This window comes from Amblyomma maculatum, chromosome 1 (genome assembly GCF_055883805.1).
Source record: "Amblyomma maculatum isolate TAMU_Amacu chromosome 1, ASM5588380v1, whole genome shotgun sequence".
Taxonomy (NCBI): Eukaryota; Metazoa; Arthropoda; class Arachnida; order Ixodida; family Ixodidae; genus Amblyomma; species Amblyomma maculatum.
Genome location: NC_139344.1, coordinates 178,580,244 through 178,600,667, shown reverse-complemented (window position 1 = coordinate 178,600,667; position 20,424 = coordinate 178,580,244). Strand labels below are relative to the sequence as shown.

At 45.8% G+C, this 20,424-nt stretch overlaps 1 protein-coding gene across 5 annotated transcripts in view; it reads left to right on the top strand.

Annotated features, from left to right (window-relative positions):
* TM9SF3 (transmembrane 9 superfamily protein member 3) overlaps positions 1–20,424 on the top strand; it is a 60,303-nt gene that overhangs the window by 18,991 nt on the left and 20,888 nt on the right. For all 5 annotated transcript variants that reach the window (XR_014704098.1, XR_014704099.1, XM_084589664.1 and 2 more), the window contains exons 9-13: positions 170–300; positions 8,797–9,005; positions 18,790–18,936; positions 19,005–19,088; positions 19,668–19,744. Coding sequence is in view for 3 of the 5 variants with exons in the window: in XM_084589664.1 (XP_084445790.1) it covers positions 170–300; positions 8,797–9,005; positions 18,790–18,936; positions 19,005–19,088; positions 19,668–19,744 (648 nt within the window). In the remaining 2 variants the exon portion in view is untranslated. The remainder of the gene's footprint in view (positions 1–169; positions 301–8,796; positions 9,006–18,789; positions 18,937–19,004; positions 19,089–19,667; positions 19,745–20,424) is intronic.

The window sequence follows — 20,424 nt, the reverse complement described above, 5'->3', positions numbered from 1 at the left end:
GTGAGCTTTCCTGCCAATTAGATGTACACTTTTGTTGGGGTACTGTAACATAATGAGGTAACTGAAAGTTCTTGCAGAGGTTTAAGTTTTCATGGGATCAGTGTGGGCAATTGTCATGGGAGCATAGTTATAGATTGAATTTATTTTAATGTTGTCGTCCGGCTTTTAGGCAAGCAATGGATCAAGCAGATGCTTATGAGCGCCTTTCTACTGCCAGCTCTGGTGTGTGGGACAGCATTTGTGATCAACTTCATTGCTATCTACTACCACGCTTCAAGAGCTATCCCTTTTGGAACTATGGTGGGTATGTTTTGGTTCTTCGGTGCATAAACATATTACATCATGAATTGGAACTATGGTCAGTCCATAACTTGCTTGGAGCTGTTTAGAAATTTATGAAGTACACTTTGGTTTATTTGCTCTGTTGGGAGTAGCTAGTGGGTATGCCACTTTGTGAACCCAAGTTTGCCTCCTGATTTGATGTTCTTATTGCTGCATATTTAAAAATGAGTCAGGTGAGCTGATTGCTTGACTAGACCTCAATCAAGTAATCAGCCTATTAGTCTTCAGTATAGTTTATGCTAAGACACTGAAAAAAAAACTCCTAGTCTGCTGTGTGCTCCTACTTTTCTAGTACACTAGGTGCTTGCGAATATGAACTTTAAGATGAATTCTTGGATCAGATGAACAATTTGAAACCATTGTTGGTTTCCTATAGAAGTCAATGTAAAAAAAATCTACTTTAGTTGAACTGTTCACATATCCTTAGGTGCAGATGAATTCTTGCGTTTACCGCAAACTGCGCCAACTCTGCCTAATGGCACTCATGGGGCATCTGGATAGCACTTTTCATAATTTTTTTTTTTAACTGGTGCTGTGGGGCGCCACTGCATATCAAGCATTGGCATTACTTTGCGGGGCGGTTTTGCAGCTCCAAGGGTCCATTGCTTCACTGGTTTGTAGATCGGGCATTCCCATATAGCACCCAAAATCTTCAGAGTAGCTGGGCTGGTGTAGGTCACCACTTTGAAATATCCAGTAAAATTTACATGGGGTATTGTGGGAAATAAGAGTCCTCTAATTATTTGGGATTTTGAATAACAGAGTTTTAGTTCTCGAGGTTTTATTTCTCTGCTACATTTTGGCATTTACATAAATGTAATACAGTCGAACCTCGATGTAACGAAATTCGCTATTTAACATAATTTTCGGCTGCAAGTAGGACTGTTATATCGAGGTTCGACTGTATGACGATTGCAACACGAGGTTTTTGTCAAATTCATTAATAGGAGCTCAAATTTAATAATAGCAGGGGCTTTTCACTTCTATTTGAAAAAAAAAAAATAAGCACGCATTGCAATCTATTGACTGTAGTAAATAGTGTGATTGTTGACTTAGTGAGAATTTTTATACCAATTTAACTGCCAGAATTAGACTAGGTCCTCACTTCAACTTTGCAGTCAAATAACTAGTGACTGCAGTAATACAGTCATAAAACAACGCTAGGTGGAGCAGCTGTAATAATTGGCTATGTGTATAGGTTAGGATAGTAAAGTTGCCTTCATGATCTTGCATGTTGCAACTGCTGATTTGTAATTGCTGACACATGTTAAATGTACAAATGTCTTGAGAATATTCTTTTGTTGTTGTTGTTCTTTAATGGTCTAAGAATGTGAATGTGTCAACAGCAGCTGCAATTTGTGATGGTATGCATCTTGAATTGGCTAATACTACTGATAGGTTTGTTCGATGTTAGTAAGTCACTCCAGTTCATAATTGCTTTGCTCTATACCTTTACTTATCCTCCTTGTTAGCTAATTACAGAGGGCTCTTTTCTTACTCCATTGCTCTGCTAGGCTGCCTCAAAACACTAATGGCTGCCTTTATCATTGAAGTCATGTCAATTACAAAGACATGCTTGGAAGATGTTGCCATTTCTTGACTTGACCTCAGTCATGGAATAGGTCTTGTTTCCCTGGCATGCCACGGTTACAGTCGGCAACTTAATTTTCAGACTTTGCAGGACCTGAAAACTTGTTCGTGTACTTAACAGCCTGAAAAATCTGTTAACTTTAAAAAAAAATACTTTACTAAGAAAAAGAAAACCGCTTTAAAAATTGGGATTTTGCTACAGTGAAACCTCATTAATTCAGCCCTGTTAGTTCGGAAGTTTGGATAATTCGGCCTGCTCACTCCCTTCCTTCAAAAATGTACATAGGTCTGTGTTAGCAAACTCTCGTTAACTTGCCGCTAAATTTCATGCGCACCAGTTAATTCAAACTGGAGACGGGCCGAGGCTGCCGCGGAAATTAGTTTTCGGAGCACGCATCGCTACGACTAACATTACCCAAGGATCGGAAATGCCGGAAACTGCTATTTCAAAACCGTACGGAAGGCAGCGTTGTTCTTCACTAAAAAAGAGAAAATACAATATGGGTTTAGCGCGCATTGCTACACCATCATCTATCCATCCATCCGTAACTGCATTCCGCTAAGGTACAAAGGTGGCACTCGCTACTGCAGTTTCGCTAGTTTCTCAGGTGACGAGAGCTTGGAGGGTTAGACTGTGCGGTCGGAGCGAGGTGCTTTGTGTCATGTCCATGTGTGAAATGTGTCTTGCCCGAGGACTCTAGTAGTGCTACCGGTGCTACTGTTTTCTGTCGTGATGGTGGTGCCGGCAAAGCATGCAAAGTACTCGGTTAAGGATCTAACGACGAAAGTGAAGATCCTTATAGTGTTGAAGGACGACGCATCCAGAGAACAGATGATGCGTCAATTCGACTTCAAAAGAAGCACTCTATTGACGTACATCAAGAATGAAGCACAGATAATGGAAGCTTTTAAAGATGAGAAGTTCCACTCAAGCTTGCGAGCTGCAGCCTACCCACCCCTGAAGGACGCATGGTTGCGATGGATCGCTGCTGCATGTGATGCGAAGTTCCCGTTCAGCGGACCATTGATCTGCGCACAAGCTGAGACCTATGCTCTCCAAATGAATATTGATTCATTCAAATCCTCAGAGGATTGGTTTGCACATTTTAGACAGGCATGGCCTTGTTTTTAAAACCGTATGCGGTGAAAGTGGAGAAGTGGACAAAAATGTGGTTAAAGACTGGCAGAACGTCCAGCTTAAAGAACACGTGGGAGCCTACAACTCGAGCGACGTTTTTAACGGAGACAAAACTGCACTCTTCTTCAAAGCGCTCCCAGACAAGACAATTACATTCAAAGGGGATTCGTGCAGCGGTGGAAAAACAAGCAAAGAGCAAGTGACAGTGTTACTGGCAGCCAGTATTGAGGGCACGGAGCGCCCACCAGTTCTAGTAATTGGCAAGGCGTGGAAACCTAGATATTTTTACAACTTTAAACACCTGCCCGTGGAGTATCGAGCAAATCATAAAGCTTGGATGACGTCCGAAATATGCTGTGCCTGGCTGCAGGACCTCGACAGACGTTTCAGCACAAAAAAAAACGCAAGGTGCTGTTCGTTGTTAACTGCGCGGCGCACTGCAACGTCTCCAACCTGCAGGTGATCCGGCTCTTGTTTCTGCCTCCTAACACCACCGCTGCACTTCAACCTATGGGTCAAGGCATTATCCAATATGTAAAAAAAAAAAGTATTGTAAGCAAGTGCTGGAGTGTATGCTTTTTTGCATGGATTGGAAGCAGGCTTGCGTCATCACGCTTCTGAGTGCCATAGACATTCTGGCTTATGTTTGGGCACGCATGCTAGCAGAAGTGATCGCCAATTTTTTTAGGCACTATGGATTTGTGCGGTCTGACACAGGCTTGAAGTCTGCAGTGCCGGATTTGGCACGACGCACCACGCGTCGTGCCAAATCACCCAATGCTAAAATTTGCGACATTTAATCTGCAAACGACGACGTGTCATTCGTCGGCCTGCTCCCCATCGAAGGGAATCTCGCCGACTACACTTCCATCGATGACAGCGTTGTTATTGATGGCCAGTTAAGCGATGATGAAATAATCAGTGATGCCCCCTCGGTGTGGCGGATGAGGCGTCCATTGAAGAGGGTTCACTCAATGAGCACAGCCCGTGTGATGACCTCCCGATGCGTCGTACCGCTAGAAGTGTTGCGGATGCTCTTGCAGTTTTAGAGGACTTTTGTTATGATGCTCCTGGCAACACGCTCGCCCTGGAAGGGTTGTGTCATGTCCACAAACTGGTCCTCACTGCCCAGCAAACAAGGGTTACTGACATCTTCATGAAGTAAAGGGATGCAATAAAAAAATGTTCACATGCAGTTTTTGTTGCTTATTTGGTAATTCGACATTTGGATAATTCGGACATTATTTTCACTCCCATGAGATCAAAATTAACGAGGTTTCACTATTTCTTATTTTCAGCTTGCGAGGAAATATTTAGGATTGTATTTGAGCCGCAGTTCTGCTTTTGCCATGTCCGCACCACGCGTCGTGCCAAATCACCCAATGCTAAAATTTGCGACATTTAATCTGCAAACCGCACCGCAAATCATTTCTGCACTAACATACTGCAGGGCTGCACATCCTTCACTGCGTGCCGTCTTGAGCCATGTCGAATGCTGCTGCTGTCCTATTATTAATGCGCTTATGCTCGCTGGCTTGCATGTTCTTGGAGGTCACTTCTTGGAGGATGAGGAAATTTTCTCTTTGTGGCCCTTAGATGGGAACGAAGAGCCGTGCCTTAACACTTTCACTGCAGAGTTTCTTTTCTCTCTCTACTCTCTACTTGTTACATTTCTCAAAGTGGTGTGAACCGTAGTTTCAAAATGGCAACCTAGCGTGGATGTCTCATAGGAACAACGCATGTATGCCCTGTGACCAAGGTGGTATCATATGCGACCAAAATTGAACCATACCATGTGACTACACGACAGTTGCATAGCAACAACAGGCTCGTAGTGATGGTGCTCAAGTGCTGCAGTTCAGACCTATACTTTTGTTTTGCTATATATAGCCCAGTCTGGCGGGCATCGAGATTGGACCCTTTCGTACCATTATTTGTGTAAAATTTTTGCAAAAGGCTTGGGGTAGTGTCCAATGATTCGGCGGGTCACGAAGCATAATTGCTAGTCAAGTCACAGTGGTCATTCTGGATATTTGGCTCACAGCGGTCATTCCGGATATAACGAAGGAGTACAGTGCAGTCCACTATAACGACATTGAGAAAACCAGAAAATCTGATCGTTATAACCGGTTGTCAGTATATCTGGACTGGGGGGGGGGGGGGGGGGGGGGGGGGGGAATAAAAAAAAATGAAACAACACACCTACATATTTTTCTATGCATGTAGGGTTGCCTACTTACCAGCATGAGCGAATTGGGTCGAACAATGCACTGAATAAAGAGCGCTGAACACTTTATTACAAGATACATAAGTAGCCATAAAATATCTTGCGCATGCTTAAAAAAGTCTGAAATACGCGTTTGCTTGAGTGGCAGCTGAAGTTTGACAGGCACTGTGAGCATCACTTCCAGTAGTACATATGCTGGCGGCAGTCTCCGTGTGCTTGAAACCGATCAGCCACTGGGTGAACTGCAGGACATCCCCAGCTTTGTTGATTACAAAATTGTAGAGTGCAAATGCCTGTATTTTTTCGTGAGGCTTTTGAAAGCCTGCCTGAAATCCCGGTAAATCTGCTTTTTTTTTTTACCTTAAGAGCTATTGTTATGTTGGTTGGCGCCATCTTCCACAGACATAGTCAGGCGATGGCTAGAGGCAGCGATTGAGCTCACTTCCTAACCGCGCACAATTCCCCCTCGTGGATTTCTCCACGCCTATCCAGTTTTTGGCACTTATGCCAGGTTTTCATGTCATTCTCTTTTAATTTTTATCAAACATTCAGACAAATTTTCGTGGTAAACATCTTTTTGGCGGCCAGAAAGCCATCACTGTAATATGGTGCCGACAATCGATCGTTATACAGTCGAACTCTGATATAGTAAAGCAAAATGAGGTCCCAGTTCATCTTCCATAGACTGTACAGGTGTGGACATAAGTATACAGAGCACGCTTTTCCGTTCAAATTAAAATCGCACCTTCTGCACTGGAGATAAAACAATATTTGTCCAAGTAGAAGGACACTGGCATCTACAGTCAAACCCGGTTATAACGAACTGCGTAATTCAACGCAATTTGTTCGCTATATAAAGTATTTCGCTATAACCAAACCTGTTTATAACGAACTTCAGTACCAAATTCGTTATACACGATGTCCAGACAGCGCAGCGAAAACGCACTAACTAAAGAAAAACCGTGCCGCTCACCATGAATCTACAAAAGAAATTTATTGCAGATAAATGCTCACTTATTTGCAGTAGGCAGTGATCTTCGCCTGAACACTGCATTTAACTCCATCAGCGAGAATCGCACTTTCCACACGCGACATCATTTCCACAAACTCCAGTCCGCTTCCCTGTATTCCGGAGCAGTATCGGCGCAGCAGATCGGTAGCAGCGAGGGCTTCGTGCAACGTCGGGCGAGGGCGATCGTCCTCCGGCGGCGGCTCCTCGGTCTCCTCGTTCGCACCAGATGCCAGCATGTCGGCAACAATTTCTGAGTCCAACGGGCTCGCTGTCACGGCTACGTTGTCGTCAACAGTGAGAAAATCCTCCAGGGCAACTTCTTCGGGCACAGCGTCCGGAACATCAGCGAGTTCTTCCCACAGCGTGGCAACATCGCTGTCATCTTGCACAGTGTGCGCTTCACTAGCAGCTTCTGCATCCTCTCGACATAGTCCAGCATGGTGGAAGCAGTTGCGGATTGTGGATTGCGTCACGTCTTGCCAGGCATGGTTAATCATTTCTATTGCGGCCAGCAAAGCCAGCAGCAACGTAGGCACGTCCGGAATCGTGAGGATAGCAGCAGCACGACTTGCAAACGCGAACAAAGAAAGCTCCGAGGATGCGGGAAAGTTCGCCACTGACGCGTTCGTTGTTCGGAGGCTGCCTTCCCTTCGCCCAAACTTGTTGTTGCTTCTTTCTCGAAGCGCAATAGGTCCGGAGCTGCTCGAACGTCTTTGATCACATGGTAGGCAGCTGCCGAATAGGAGCGCTGCAAAGAGAGGCTGGCCGATGGCGCGGATTTTAAAGGCTACTCACGCTACTCCGGGCGACGGCCACGCATGCGTACAGGAGGGTCCCTCGTGGAAGCTGCTGTAGAGAGCCCCTCCTGCGTTTTACGGAAGCGTGGCATCGGCGCAGAAGCAGCAGAAGCACCCTAGCGAGCGCGTTATGACGTATGCGCTGTGTGAGACCTTGCGGAACGGAGCCGTCGCCAATCCCCCTCCCATCTGACAACGGCATGCGCTAGAAGTATTGCGGCCCGGCAGCGTGGGCTGCCCAGAGAGAACTCGGAGCCGGCACAAAGGCCCGCCCGTTGGCGGGCGTTTGGCGACCGATCGCGCGTGATGAGTTCGCTATATCCGATGTGTAGTTCGTTATAAAAAATACATTTTATATGCATAATGCTAGCGGAAATTCGAGTGTTCGATATAAAACATAATTCGCTCTATCCGAGTTTGATTGTACTACCGGTTCGCACATACCATGACTGCCAGTTTCAATTACGCAAAGCGTAATTTAGAAACAAATAACGAGCTCAGTTTACTTTTGTCCGCGGGGGTACATTTTCCTCCCTTTGTAGTAAAGGCATTTTTGGTAAAAATCGATTGTAGTAAAATGCATCTGGCCGCAACGATGACTTCCCACGAAATGACATTGCTACAGCACGCTACGTAGAATCGCAAGGCGAACATTTTTTTATTTTTAATGAAAAATAAGTGTTTTTTATGGCTTTATCACTAGGCTTAGTAGCACGTAGGAGAAGCCAACTTTACATAGACCTTGAAGTCTTGAGGGAAAGCATGCAGCGCGTAGGAAAAGAAGTAATGCTGTCTACAAATACAGAAAGAAGGCAACGTGGTCCATTGAGAAAGTAAGGGAGTCTAAAAGTGTAGCGAGAAATAGGGAAGGGAAGAAACGACCAAACATTTGGATTGGAAAATGGGATTTTTTTGCTGTTGTAGGAAAAATGAAGTACATGCAAAGGGAGCCAACAGTCCCTGACACCAAGGAAAGAATGGGATTTTTTTTTTTTGCTGTTGTTGATCAGTGTAATATAATTATGTAACCACGGAGATAATTAATTAGAATGTGGAAGGAAAAAACCGCATGCTGTCAATGGGATTCCAACGCACGACCTTCAAATCTCGCATGTGGTGCTTTACCAGCTGATTTACGGTGACGGTTGTTCAATTTTCTATTTTTTAGGTATTTACATTGTGTGTAACTTATTCTTTAGCATATTCTTCGGTGCCACCCTCATCTATGGCGGCATACAGGGAAGGTTCTGTGTTTCTGAAAGGGTCACATGGAACCTGCTCTGATGAGGAGGATGATAACCCTGTGTGATAACTCTCTTATGGTACCTCGTTAGGCTAATTTTAAAACATGTAGAAAAATGAGGGGCTCGTTTTATTCTGATTCGTAAGCACATTATAGGAAATGGACAGTGCACAGCCTCTGTATGTGGGTTTTGTGCAGTGTGGCTACCTATGTGACAGCACTTGCTTCTTTCTTTGCTTCAGGCAACCCCACTTGTGTGATATTTGTTTTTCCTTTGTGCTGTTTTTGGTAAAAACGGGTAATTGGCTGTGAGATCACCTGTTGGTACAAAAATGAGATTGTTACTGCTGTCGTTGCCTTTTATATCTTTGCGTGTAGAATTCACAGGATGAAGTGATGGCTTGCTACCCCTTGAACAAGCGCTCTCATCTTTTTTTCTTTGTTTAGGTGGCAGTGACATGCATCTGCCTGTTCATAATCCTGCCATTGACACTTGTGGGCACCGTGCTGGGGCGCAATCTGGCTGGGCAGCCGAACTACCCTTGTCGCATCAATGCTGTTCCCCGGCCCATCCCAGAAAAAAAGTGGTTCATGGAGCCCTCAGTAATTGTTGTTATGGGGGGCATCCTGCCATTTGGTTCCATCTTCATTGAGATGTAAGTTCAGATGGCTTGCTTTGTTTTGCATCTTTTTTGTTTTGTTTTTAGTTGCAGACATAGTTGACACCATCTTCGTTCTGGCGTCTCTCATGGCCCGAGTCGCTTTGGGACTCGAAACCCTACAAACCAAACCAAACCATCTTTGCTCTGCTCAACTTTATGCTGCACTCAAAGGGAGCATGCTGTAGCCACAGGGCAGTTTTAGCCACATTACCAAATAACTGGTATGTAATGTGCTGAAGTTCATATTAAATTACCAAAAATGTTTGTTTACAGTTCGATCGTCTGCTCATAGCGCAGCTCACAGTTTTTGCATTCGTGGTCGTCTTGTGTTATATGGGCAGCATGTTTTGAGGAGAGTGGCTTGTTGACATGATTAAACTTTAGCTTAAGGAGCCCTTCTCTGAAAACTAGGTGATTCAGTCCAGCTCTATGTGGGTGGAAGGGCTGTCTACCTGGTTGATATTCTGGTGTGCCTGTTGAAACCCACTTGAATAGAGATAAAAAGTGAGAATTCACAGCATGCGTAATAGCTCAAGAGCGAGCTGAAATTGTTAGTATGCTTACCCATGGCCACTGGTTCAAGTTCTAGGCTGATTGTTGTCTGAATCATTGTAGCTGAAGTCAGACCTCATGTGGTCATCTTTAGATTCTTCACTACTACTACCATAAAAAAAGAATTGCACTAGAAGCAGTGAAATTGCTCGACTCATGCTGAATTCTTAGTGTGTCCTGAGGCAAGCCTGACGCCATTTTTGTTGACATTTGAGTATACCACTCTGAAAATAATTGTATGCTAAACTGCATCCTAAAAGGAGCTACATGGTTCAGTGTACGAAAACTTGAGTTCGGCAACATGTGCGCAACCGTCAGTCATATGTTATCAGTAGCCTGTGGCTTTGCCATGGTGGGGCAGTGATTAGGGCGCTTGACTGCTGTACCTCAAGGATGAGGGATCGAATCCCAGCCGTGGCGGCCATTTTTCGATGGAGGCAAGAAGTAAGGCGCATTTGTGCTATGTGAGGTCGGTGCACGTTGAAGTACCCCAGGTGGTCGAAATTTCCAGAGTCCTTTGCTACGGCTTCTCCCATAGTCTGAGTCACTTAGGGACGTTAAACCCCATTTAATCAGTTGCATGTGGGGCAGTCCCAAGAGACATAAACATATGGTCAGCTTCTAAATTCAAATGAATTTGCACACTAGCCCCCGTATTCACAAACCAACCTTTACCTTCCCTTTCGAGGTTCTCACCTTTGCGGCTCCTTATCGCGTTTCAGAAACCAGCCTTCCCTTTAAACTACACCTTTAGCCGGCCTTTCGGCCTCGGAAAGGGAGCGTTCGCTAAGGTAGCGTCTGACTACCTTCAGCAGCTCCTTTATACCACGGTATCGCTTCGGTGATCGGTGGAACGAAGCTGCATTTACAAATCTCATAATTTATAACGTGGTTTCAGGAGTACCGGAGTGCCGTCCGACGAGGCGTCAACAGCGCTGTCAAACACCCCACAATGGTAGCCCCTCCTCCCGCAAACCGTGCGCGAATGACACGGCGAATCGCTAGTGCCGATGTCCGAAATAAAGCGTGATAAAGTTGGCGTCTGGAATACTGAGCCGAATATCAAGAATGAAGCACTCGTGAGGATCGTTGACCAGCAGCAAATTGCTGGTATGAGCGATAGCCGCGATACAAGCAAGTTTCTGCTCAAGCGAGCTGCCGCCGGTGCATGCATTGCGGTTCATTCGATCTGCTTGTACTAGCTCTGCGATTAATGCGTCGCCAGACATAATCCTATCATTCCTTTACTATGGCAGAACAGGTTCAAAATAAGGCAGTTTCGTAAGTAGATGATTTACGATAGCATTGATCAGTTCCAAAGCGCCGACCGCCGCGGCTTCGAAGCGAAACAATTTAGGCCTAGCGATGACTAGGGACGGTCACGCACGGCGCCGTCGTGCACCACGCTCTCGGTAAGTGTAACGTAGCTCAGCCTGCTCGCTGCATCCCGTGCTAAAAGCGTTGCAAACACGTGTACTTTCATGATAGAGCTAAGGCCGCGCATTTTTTGACGGATCCGTTCAGCAACAAGCCGTTCAAATGATACTGCAGGCAGGACGGGGCTTCAGTACGCAGTCGCTGCGCTGTCGGCCGTAACCGAAGATGTCGGACGGTAGAGTAGACGCCGTCTGTTTTATGCATCAATCTTTAAATGTGAAGTTGGAAAATGAATAACATTGTAAAGCAGACCCGCTCGTATGCTTCGCACACTCGGGCGCCGACGATCGAGTAGCCTCCGTCAACAGATGCCTAGCAGTTAACGACGCAAACCGAGGTCGCCAAGCTCGGTTTGCGATAACCGCGGTTTGGTCCGCCGTAGCATGGTTTCGCGTAACCACGGTTAACCCTACCCGTCCGCTCCTGTGACTGCTGCTCGCCCTGTGCTTCTATGGTGCAGGGACATTCCAAGTTACGACAGGTGATCCCGTGCTGTATGCCATACCATCTGCGTACTGGTGATCTCGCTGCGTGGTTTGCCGTCTGCATGCCCCTGTCGACTTATTCTCAAGGGAATATGCAGTCAATAAATTAAAAACGATACTCGCGGAGCTTTATCTTAAATTCTTCTTTAAAAAAGACAGGTTGGCGTTCGAGCAATGATAACCACGATTCCACTTGTACTACGTTTTCTGGCTAGCAGACGGCGCGCACACTGTCTTGTAGTACTGTTGACAAGGTCTATTAGAACGCCATGCTCATTCTCCGTAAATGAGCATCTTTTTTTTTTTTTTTTTTTGGTTTCATTTTGAGACACCACACACACACACACACAAAAGAAAAAAAACGAACGCTCACACAATGCAGCACGAAGCACATGGCAGCTCTTGTATATATTTAACTGCAATTTCTAGGACAAAAACAAGCTATGCAAACATATGCTGCTGATTGAAACATTATTATTTGTTTAGCCTCGCTACCATATCGCTTACAACCGCGCTAAGGCGCCCCTTCCGAAAGGCTGCCCTAAGGTGGGTCTTTGAAACGTGGCTTGGCCTTTGCGTTACCATCCCCTGTCCGTTACCTTTATGAAGGTCGCCTTTGCAGTTTCAGGAAGGTAAAGGTTAGGCCGGTTTGGGAATACGGTGTAGGTTAGTCGTGCAGCAGATTTGTTGGCAGACAGTATAACGCATCTGCATTTCATGCAGTGGATGGGAAAATTTGCATATTCATATTGTGAAAGTGATCTCGTATGCTCACCTAGTCTAAAGTACATTTGCTAGTGTGCTGTATTCTATACAGTAAAACCTTGTTGATACCTTTTTTAAGAAATGCAGGAAAAAAAATGCATTATCCGGGAAAACGTATGATCCGAACTGCCTGATTTTGAAAACAACTGCTGGATGAAGTACAATGGTATTTAAAATTGAGACTTTAACGGCATAAAAGTGTAGGCTAGCATTTATAGACATCAAGTATGCACAGCTCTTATTTTAGCTCTCGCAGTGTTCAGTCCATATTGCGTTGTCCTAAGCGCGGAAAGGATTTAGTAATAAATCTGGTTCGTAGAAGGCAATGACGCGCCGATCGCTTCCCTGTTGTTTCCGGATGCTTCGCCCCCTTAGGCCTCAGTCTCACAGCCGGTGTTCCTCTCCATCGCGGCAGCAGCAACGGCGGGGGAAACCACACGACGGATGGAGCGGCGCGATGGTCAAACAGAAAGGGGCGCCGGACGCCTTCAAACCTGTTTGGGCGCAGCCTCGCTGCTCCCACGTGACTCTACATCGTTTTTTTTTTCTGCTGCAAGAGAAAAAAAAGCGTAGGTGGCGGCTGCCCTCCCAGCAGCGGTGGAAGTCGTGTGCTCCGCGTTTGTATGGGAAAAAAAAAAGCGTGCTGTCTCATTCATTTCATTTCACGTGCTCTAGCAGCAGTTTGGAGCTAGAACGCATTTTCATCTCAGCTTTGGTAACAGTACAAACACCGCGCGTACTGCGCCAAAACAAATGGGTATAACTATAGCAAGAATATTGTTACGGACGGGCAACGAAGAAGAAGCGGCCAGTGGCGCGGGCAGGAGCGCTCGCGCTAGGCCTGCTATAATATTCATTAAACGTCATCTCACGACCATCGAGCATCATCTCTCTGCTCTCTGTTCTCCTGTGTTCACCGGCTTGCAGCATTGTAACATTTGATTGGAGGTGCGGGGTACTTCATCACCCCCTCATCCTGGTCCGGAGTTTCGGCGCCCTGCAACTTCTTGCACCGTCGGCAAAAGGTTAGAAGGCATCGCATGGCTGTTCTCCAGCCTGCCGGACCCAGCAAGACCTTGCCGTGCCTCTCTTTCTCTCCCCCCCCCCCCCCCCCCCCCCCTCCCGCTTCCCTCCTTCCGCGACCACAAGACACGACGAAGGAGAGAGCGACCTGAGTCGGCCACATATGACCACAAAACACAAGGAGAGACCCGAACGACCATATGTGACCCCACTGACCTGATGCGCCGACCAACGACTCCACGACCAAGATACCGCTGCACTTGAAGACATCCTCCCCTGCCTATGTCATGTGGTGCGTGCCTTGGCCTCCGTCATCGACTCGTGGCAATGTGTGGCCCGAGAGTGTCCTGGTCCAAGGTTCATCGGAATCATGGTGCTGGCAAGCCGTTCTATTCCTCTTCTTCAAGCATCCAGACACGCCCATCATCATGCCATGGAATGATCAACATCTGTAAACTTCCTCGTCCACGATTGGGACGATCGCTCGGTGGCCCCGGGTCATGTTACGGACGAACAACGAAGAAGAAGCGGGCAGTGGCGCGGGCAGGAGCGCTCGCGCTAGGCCCGGTATCATATTCATTAAACGTCATCTCACGACCATCGAGCATCATCTCTCTGTTCGCCTGTGTTCACTGGCTTGCAGCATCGTAACAGTATATTAAACAGCAGCAGAAATAACGCTCACTCTAATAACATTATTCTTTGCAATCAGCGAAATTGAAGCCCACGAACATGATGAACTATTTACTCAATGAAAGAATTGCTCGCGATATGGCAAAATGCTTTTGATACAAGCATTACAAAATCAAGTTAAAAAGGTGCCAACTGAAACAATATTTCTGCAAATCTGTTGGAAGTAGCAGTTAGCTATGGTGCCCTGCATATTGCAAAATGAAATAAAATCGCCATTTGTTGTCAGTCTCTTGTGCTTTGGGGCTGGAACGCGTTGCCATCTACGCAACTCAACAGTTTATTGCAAATGGGTACGAATATAAGAAGCGAGTATTAAAGCGTAGTGTAAATGCACACTTAATAACATTATGCTTGCTGAGCTTGCGGCCTTTTCTTGCATTTATTTTCCCGATTGATATGCTTTTCCTTTTTTTTGTTCCTTGGACCTCCTCTGTTTTCTTGCCGCACCATTCATCCGCTGTTTGCTTTTTTTTTTTTTTCTCTCTCTCTTTGTTCAGTTTTTCTCCTCTGCTCCTTTCCTCACCTCGCCCATTACCTCTTTCTGTCCCTTCACCTGTGCGATAGTCGTTTTGACTTCTTCACCTACCTAGCCAACAAGTTTTCCGCCTGTTCAAATCTTTACTGTCCCGAATCTTGTTTCTCACGCTGTACTTGTTTTTGGTTCTGGTTGAGTTTATATAATGGCTCTTAGCTCAACTTGCGAGGCACATGCTTTACATGATTTCAATTTGCCAGTACCTGTTCTGCGTTTCGATCGGCTTTGGTTTGCGAGAAAAACTACCAGCTTAACTGTTTGCAACGAGGTGCCATTTGCGTAGCTCCGAAATGAAAGGGAGTGAAATTCCAAAGCTACTACTTGAAAATAGTATTATTTTAGCACCCCAGATGAAAAAAAAAAAAATCCCCGTCTCTATGTTCCGCATTCAGTGTCGCGACTTCTTTCAGCAGTTCAGAGTTGGAACGCCTTATCTTAGCCTCAGTACAAACACCGCGCATACTATGGAACAACAAATGGGTACGAATATATATCAAGCCAGTATCCAAGCTCAGCATAAATGCGCACTTCTATAATGTTCATGGCAGTCAGCGAAATCGAAGAAATCTACAGGAACATACTATAATTAACTCTGTCATCAATAAAAAAATGGGTAGCTAGAACTTGCAAAATTTCTTTTGATACACCCATTCAAACATACAACTGAAACATCGTAAAGTTTTGCAGAAGGTCATGTTTAACTGCAACACTCGGTGCATTGAAAAAATGAAAAAAAAAATCTGTTCTCTTGTTAGCGCGCGCTTCACGGAGCACTAGACAGGAGCGCAACCCAAGCTTTTTTTTTCTTTCTCTGTGCTCGCGCACCGCCATCTGCATGTGAGCCCGTGATGGCCGTGCGGGCCACACGCAAGTCGTGATGTAGAGTCATGTGAGAGAAGCGAGCGCGCTCACTGGTTCGTCTTTTGTGGAGTGGAGTTCGTCGTTTGCCGGACCGGCGGCACCGTGGAGCAAAACCCCACGTCACCAGCTGCCCGATTTCGGGGAGTACTGGCATCATTAACTCCCCTCCTCCGTCAAATGCCGGCGCGACAGAGGAGGGAAAAACCGGCTGTGAGAATGAGGCCTTGCACCAGTGACATGTGGAGAAGCCATTGCGATGGCTTACAGTTGGCATGTTTTTGCTCATGCTGCATCCCCCAGACCCGGCCCGCTTGTGTGCAAGGAAATAGTTGTAGTTATCAAATAGTTCACCACCCTCAAGGCACCGCAAAGAAGCCACTGCGTTTCTCCCCGTGAAGTTATGTTTCTGCGTGAACGGGTGCCTGTTATGTTGGCTTTCTTTCATGCTTCGCCTGTTTGCACCTAGGGACTGCAGGAAAGCAGTTGTGGCGGGTGAGCGCCGCTGATCAGTTTTTCATGTCATGAGCGCTCGTTATCACATGTTCGGTTGATCGCAAAATGGGTTATACGACCACAATTTGTCGATATTTTGAACACAGTAACTGGAAAATCATGTTATACGGAAACATAATAACCAGGAGAAAAATGTTGTAACTCTATGGGAGATGTTTTACTGCCCACGATTTTGAGCGTATGAAACGGGAAATCATACAATCCGGGAACGTATCAATGAGGTTCTACTGTACATTGCACTGCATGTTAAAGGCATGGTATAAACAGCTGATGTGCTGCCTTTGCGAAGTTTTGTCGTATACCTGATTAAGTTTTTTTTGTAAGTTACTTCATGTTTCAGCAACACATTAAGTTGATAGCATGTGGCATCATCTCTTTGGTTGTCACGTTAGCACTGCCTCTCGTTTCATATGGATCCAAATAAACTTTTAAAACACCGCTCACTCTCGTTTATGTCCCTGTAAAATTGTGATGCAAATTGACTCGTCACGACGTCTCAGTGGTTATGATGGCATGATTTTGATAAAGGCGAAATCCACAGACACTCGTGGGCCATGCAGTGTTGGCGCATGTTGAAAAATCCTTCTTCACTAAAGTGTATTTGGAACCCTCCTACTACAGCGTTCGATATAGCCTATGCTCAGGTTTAGCATGCCGCACAACCGCGAGATGCGTATTTGGTCCCTCGGTCTTCTAGCATTACCAAGCTTTACCATTATATATTTTGACATGGCATGCTGCACTGTGTACTACCACGATTTTCTGCAGAGGAATACAGTGCAGTAGTATCATGGACAATAGAGACAGACACAAACATATGTGCTGTGTCTGCGTCTGTCTCCCTTGTTCATGAACGTGCTGCAATGTATTCCTTTGCAAGATAAACAAAACAAGCCAACCACTATGTTTGAAGCATGATTTCTTGCATCCAGGAGACTGTTATCAGCACACACTTACCATTGTGCGTGTTTAGTGGATGCCTCATAAAAAGGAGGTCGTTACATATGTTCTACTAAAACCATTTTACTTCATTGCAGCTAGGAACTTTTTCTTTCCTTATACCTTTGATGCAACCTCTTTATTGTGAAAAAATATCTTCATGCTGATTTTTTTTAATGAGTTCGTCCTTTAATCCTCTTTTGTGCAAAATAACGTGCTGGTGGAGTGCACTGACAGAAATCTTTTCTGGCTGTAGCTTTCAGTTGCTGAGCAAAACGATGCATTTGGTGAAAGGGAAGTACAGTCGAACCCGGATAATTCGAATTTTGGTTATATCGAACTCGCAGAATATCCCCTTGAAAATCCCATGTATAGGTATAGGAAAGCTGCGTCGTATATCGAACTCAGTTTCACTGGTCGTTCAATATATCGAACTCCGCACCACACATTCAGTGCGCCTTCCCCAAAGACAATTGCATCACCCTCGGCCGTTTACTGCGTGATGTTTTCAAGCCACGTGCGGAAGGAATGAGAGGGAGCAGTTTGGCGACGGCTGGTCTAGGGCAGCGCTGTGCCCTTTCTCCAAAGGCGCGCGCATCTGCAGTGGTCGCTGCCGCGGAATCACGCATCGTTGCCGCGCTAGCATGTGACGTTTGCAAGCCATGTGCGTGAAGGAACGAGAGGGAACCAATGCAGTTGTGGTGTTTGGGAGAAGGGAAAAACGTGATAGAGCGGAGTGCAAGGGTGTGCCCGAGCTTTATCTCTCCCCTTCCTCTCTCTTTCCCGGTCTTTGTTGGCAACAGCATGCACTACGCATTCGCGAACAAGCCAGCTAAGCCCGTGGTAGACGCTTTCTCTAGTGTGTGTTCTGCGTGTGGCGGCTGACGTGTGATGCGTGTCTCATGTCGTCGTGCTGAACGTGCATAAGCTACGCCGGGCGCAAGAAGTGGCAGTTCCTTATTTTTTTTTGCTGGAGTCGTTCATTCTTGCCGTCGTGCTGAACGTGTGGTGTAGCGTATGCTATGGCAGTTGCAGATGTTAGGAAGCAGCAATTTCTTTTTTCTTTTGGAAGAGTCGTCCTTACTTGTTGTGCTGAACGTGCGGTGCAGCGTAAGCTATGGCGGCTGCAGACGTTAAAAAGAGGCAGGGTTTTTTTTTTTTTTTTTTTTTTTTTTTTTTTTTTTTTTGCGAGTGTCGTCCATTCTTACATCTATAAATAGACAAAAGCACACGGTCAGCTGCGACCATGACACTGGCTTTTAGCATTGTTCGCTTCAAACGGTATTTGCAGCTTTCACGCTTTCCAGTGATTTTGTGATTGTGGACTATGCCCACCCCAAGCGCGGCGTGATAAATCGAACCAGGCTTGTGCAATCAAGCCATCGCGGGCACTTTGCCAATTGCGCTCCCTGCCACCGCAGAATCTATCAAAAGTGTAGCCAAAAGATAAACAGGCGGGACTTTATCGCTGCATAGCATCTTGGTGCGCTGCGAGCTGTGGATGCGACGGTCGAAACTGAGGGACGTGCCACCGATTGTTTTTTTTTTTTTTCCAAAATTCTTAGGGGCAAAAGGGGGGGTGGGTTCATTATGTGAATGGGTTGATTTCACGACAAATACAGTATCATTTTTCGCGATCGCAAGTGGTGTCTCAAGTCTATTTCTGTATATCGAACTATTTCGCGATCCCCTTCGAGTTCGATATATCCGGGTTTGACTGTACAACAATGCCCCTGACTACTGTTTGAGATTTTCACAAACTTCAGGAACTCTAGATGGTTGAAAACAATTTCGAGCATTCCCAGTATGGGGCGCCTCATAGACTGCAATTTTGCTTTGCTACTCAAGAACTCAGTTGTGTGATGAGTAGACACACTGTTTATACTTTCATGCGACTCATCCACTGTTCTTGCATCTGAAATGCTGCATTTGTATTACTGTTGGCTCTTCATTATGGCTGTCTTTCCAATTCCAGGTACTTCATCTTCACCTCGTTCTGGGCGTACAAGATCTACTACGTCTATGGCTTCATGCTGCTCGTGTTCCTGATCCTCACCATCGTGACCATTTGTGTTACCATTGTCTGCACATACTTCCTTCTGAATGCAGAGGACTACAGATGGTATGATGGAGTGTTGACGCAGACCTGGTGTTCCATACTTACCCTGTCCTCCTTTTTATGTATTGCAGGCAATGGACAAGTTTCTTGGCAGGTGCTTCCACAGCAGGATACGTCTATCTGTACTCTTTCTACTATTATTTCTTTAAAACAAAGTAAGTAATTAGTGTGTGGACCATTGCTTCTCATTATTCTTGCTTTCTCAAACCTGCACAGATTTCAGTCGTTGTTGGTTATGGTAGCATATGAAGTGTGTTAGGGCATAGTTTCTCTTGTTAGGTGCCAACGCGCATTTAGTTACTGCAACTAGCAAACAAACTACAGCTGTCTTTCTTTAGGAGGTACCACGGACTCCTCATGAAGTCGAATGAAGGAACTTGTAAATCTAGTTGTCTCGCAATGTCAAAGGCCCAGGGCATTTCATGCCACAGGGTAACATGGCAACATAGCCACTTGGTGCTAGGGCTTTGCGTAGATGCACTTCATAGAAATTTAATTGCTGATTACCATAGTATGTGCAGGTCTTGAGAACATGTGAAGTGTCCAGATGTACTAAATGAATTTTCTAGTGTTAGAGAATTATTTCAGTGGTAACTTTTCCGAGGCTTGGCAGTTTGCCAAAGTAATGGCAGCCCCATGCATTAAAGTGTATAAGTTAGTGGCTCTCACTTCACTGAAATAACATATTTTGGAATACCGTCAGATTCTTATCTCTCCCTTTTTCTTTCTTTCAGGATGTATGGCCTGTTTCAGACGGTGTTTTATTTTGGTTATATGGCTCTGTTCAGCTTTGCCCTTGGAGTGTTGTGTGGTGAGTGTTGTGTTATTCTTGACCACAGTCAAACTCGGGTGCATTGAACTCGAAGGGAATTGAGAAACAGTTGGATATGTATTGATTATTAGTATCTAAAGCATGCCAACAGGTGTGCTCCTCTGTAATCCAGAAGCGCGACAATGGTGTACCCATGCTCTGGACGCGCTTCCTGCAGTGACATGCTGCCCGCTGGCAGCACATCACTCGCCGAGAGTGCGCCGACCCACAAAGCGAACGCACCCGCACGTCAAGCCGCTCACGGGCCACTCTCGAGGGCCATACTGGAGTGTGCTCACATCTCGCGCCGTGCAGCCCAAGTACCGTTGGGGGCTCGCATTAAAGCTGCAGTGGACAGTGCTTTGGTCATAAGTGGTGCAATTCTGTTACTGGTACACTATAAACGCAATAACAACTCAACTAAAATTAGGTGCAGTTGACTTCTGCGTCGGTTTTCTGCAGCAGAGGAGATCATGCAAGAGCCTCCGCAAGCCTTCAGTCAGCTATGCTGGCTTCACTGCACAAGACTGGTGCACTGAATGCTGGCTTCCACCCATAACAGCGGCTTTTTGACGCGCTGAACTCATCATGAAACGGAACAAACTGGACATGGACAAGCATGTACAACCAACTAGGCACAGTTCTCACTCTCATAACAACTGCGTTGTGTGCTCAAGTGG